Source organism: Egretta garzetta, unplaced genomic scaffold, assembly GCF_000687185.1.
Source record: "Egretta garzetta isolate BGI_Z169 unplaced genomic scaffold, ASM68718v1 scaffold29, whole genome shotgun sequence".
NCBI classification, from domain to species: domain Eukaryota; kingdom Metazoa; phylum Chordata; class Aves; order Pelecaniformes; family Ardeidae; genus Egretta; species Egretta garzetta.
In genome coordinates, this window is record NW_009260796.1 from 543,381 (window position 1) to 546,026 (window position 2,646).

General features: G+C 54.8%; 1 protein-coding gene across 1 annotated transcript in view; it reads left to right on the forward strand.

Moving 5' to 3' along the window:
* Nucleotides 1-2,646, forward strand: part of SAMD11 (sterile alpha motif domain containing 11) — a 127,836-nt gene that overhangs the window by 119,085 nt on the left and 6,105 nt on the right. The window contains 1 exon segment of the mRNA XM_009646780.2: nt 617-741. Within this exon segment, the coding sequence (XP_009645075.2) occupies nt 617-741 (125 nt within the window).

Below are 2,646 nucleotides of genomic sequence, written 5' to 3' on the forward strand. Positions count from 1 at the left end.
ACGCCCCCCGGGGGGGGGGTGGGGCCAGCGTGTTCGGAGGCAGCGGCGGCGGGGGGGCAGACGGAGCCGATGGATATTTCAGGCTGGGGTGGACTGAATACGAACACTTTGAAAGGGCGAGACGTTCTCCAGTGATTGGCGCTCCAGCGAGGCAGTGGGCCACCAGGGAGAGGTGCTGGAGCCTGTTATCATTCGGAGCACGTAGCCAGGAGAAGGGTTGGGGGAAAGAAACCCACAGGGCAGGCAGAGTTTTCCGCTTTGCGGTGCGTGTGGAGAAACACTCCTTCAGGGTTTTTTTTTTTTTCTTTTCTCTCTCCCCTCCCCCCGTTTCTTCCCCGCAGCTGAAGAACATTAAACACATGAAATGCATTAGCTAGGATTTTTCCTTTCCCCTGCCCCCCTTTCTAAGCTGGGGACCTCCAGGAGGAAGAGGCCTATGAATTGACCCTGCCCAGTGCTTTAATTGACAGGTCATTAAAGATGAATGTGTGGCTAGAGAAAAATATTCAGATTGCAGGCTAGTTGTTGTCCGTGTGGGATTTTAATGATTTATGTTTCTTTCTCCTCCCCTCCTTCCTACCCCCCCCCCCTTCCCCCCCAACTCCAAACAATCCAGGCACCATGGGAGGTCTGTTTCTGGATGGTGAGGAAAGCCCTGCGCTGGAAGACATCAGCAAATGGACGGTGGAGGATGTATGCAGCTTTGTGTCCAACTTGTCTGGCTGCACCGAGTACACTCAGGTAAATCTCTTCACAGCCTCGAGACCGTCACGGGAGGAAGGGCCTCCCTGCAAGCCCCTGTTCTCTCCCTCCCATCTGTGCCTGTTTTACTTGCACTGTCTATCCTAGAAGGCCCATCTTAGAGCCCTGCAGCGCTTTTCCTTTTTTTCTAGCGGATTGCTAAATAGCTACGTGCTGCCAGTGAAGACCCCGAGAAGGTGTGTGATGGGTAGCAATAAGGAGAGAGTCCAGTGGGAGAGGATGGGCGTAGGGGCAAGGTTGGGAGCGAGCGTCTGAGTTGCAGGGTCGATCGTGGTTGGCGGCTCTTAACGTCACTTTTCTCTCGCTGTCCAGCTCGTGCTTTTAGAAGCTGCCCTGTGCTGAGCTGAGCGCAGCGGTGGCGTTGAGTGGAGCGGCTGTACGGTGGGATGGGCTGTCAGGCGGTCCCCAGCTCGGGGTGGGCAGCTCGTGGTCCCCGCCAGCCTGGCAGAAGGTGCTGCCTTCTCTTGCTGCACCCAGAGCATTGCGGGGGCAGAGCGGGGCTGCGAGAGACCCTGCCTGCGCAAGCGTCAAAGCAACCTCCGTGCTTACGCTGTGGAGTGATGGCGACTGTGACTTTTAAGCACTTTATAGCAGGGTTGAAATATCCATCGGTACTGGGGGCTTCATAAAGCCTGCTCAGTGTGAGGTCGTGAGGTGCAATACAAAAACCAACCCTGTGTTTTAGGCTTCCGCATCTGCTCGAGTCCATTATAAATGCCCCATTGAGAGAAGGCACCAACTGCGAAGGCACAGATTCCTGAGCTGTCTGGGACAGCCTTGGGAAGAGGATATGGTGTGCTTAGAAGGGAGGGACTGAAAGTAGCAGAGATAGAGAGGCAAAGGGCCAAAGTTCGGGACAATCCAGCCTTTCAGCGGAGAGACACCCTTGGCTGAGAACAGGTCTTGAAAGGGAGGAAGGAGAGCAGGAGTCGAGCTTCCCAGACGTGCCACTGGGAGAGAGAGGAGCTTCCCTGACTGAGAGCTAAGGAGGGCAAAGCTCTGCTTTGACACCCAGGCTGGACGAAAGCTGATTTCTAAAAAAATCTGCCGCCTCCCCCTCTTTGGCCCTTGCTGTCTCTGCCTCTGTTGGCTGTATTAGGCGAGTGTCCTCTCCCAGGACTTATGCCGCCCCCAGCCATTCTGAGGAAGGTAAAGCTCAGCACCCCTGCTTCTGCTGGGGCCCAGAGCTGTGTGCGCATCTGGCTCTAGGGAAGCAATTCCCCTTAGCCTGTGCTGATTTGGTAGCGTCCCACGGGGAAAGGTGCTCGCTTTTGGCATCCCTCCAGAGGGGATGGGGAATCGGAAACCTGGAATTGCCGCGCACCTTCCCCTTCTTGCTCAGGTGATGGGAGAAAGTGCTTTCAGTCTAAAGTCTGTCCTTCCTTGCCCCTAACCATGATGTTAATCCCATCACAACGTGCTTTGTTAAACCCACCTGTAAAAACCAGCACTTCTTTGGAGCAAACAGCCATGCATGCATGCAAGAGGCAGTCTTTAGGGAAGTGAATGCTTGTTAGGGAGATGGGGTATGGGGAACCTTCCCCAAGGGCTTGTGCTTGGGAGTGGATCTGGGTGACTGGGCATGTGGAAGAGAGAAAGGTCAATTCCTGTGGAGAAAGGATGCTGGTTAAAAAAAAGATGGTGTATGGATGGGTGCTTACAGGGGCGAGAAGCAAGCAGGTCGGCATGCTAGTTAAGGAGCTGGGTTTAACGAGGATGATAAGGAGATGGGCGATGGTTCGGGACCGTACCTGTGTGGGCTGCAGTATGTGTTGAAGAGAGCTCAAGCAAAAGGCTCTACAACCAAAAATACAGCGACTTGCCTTCTCTGTTGCCCCCCCCCATCCCAAACAGCGTGCCCTTGCGCTGGAGGTAGCGCAGTTT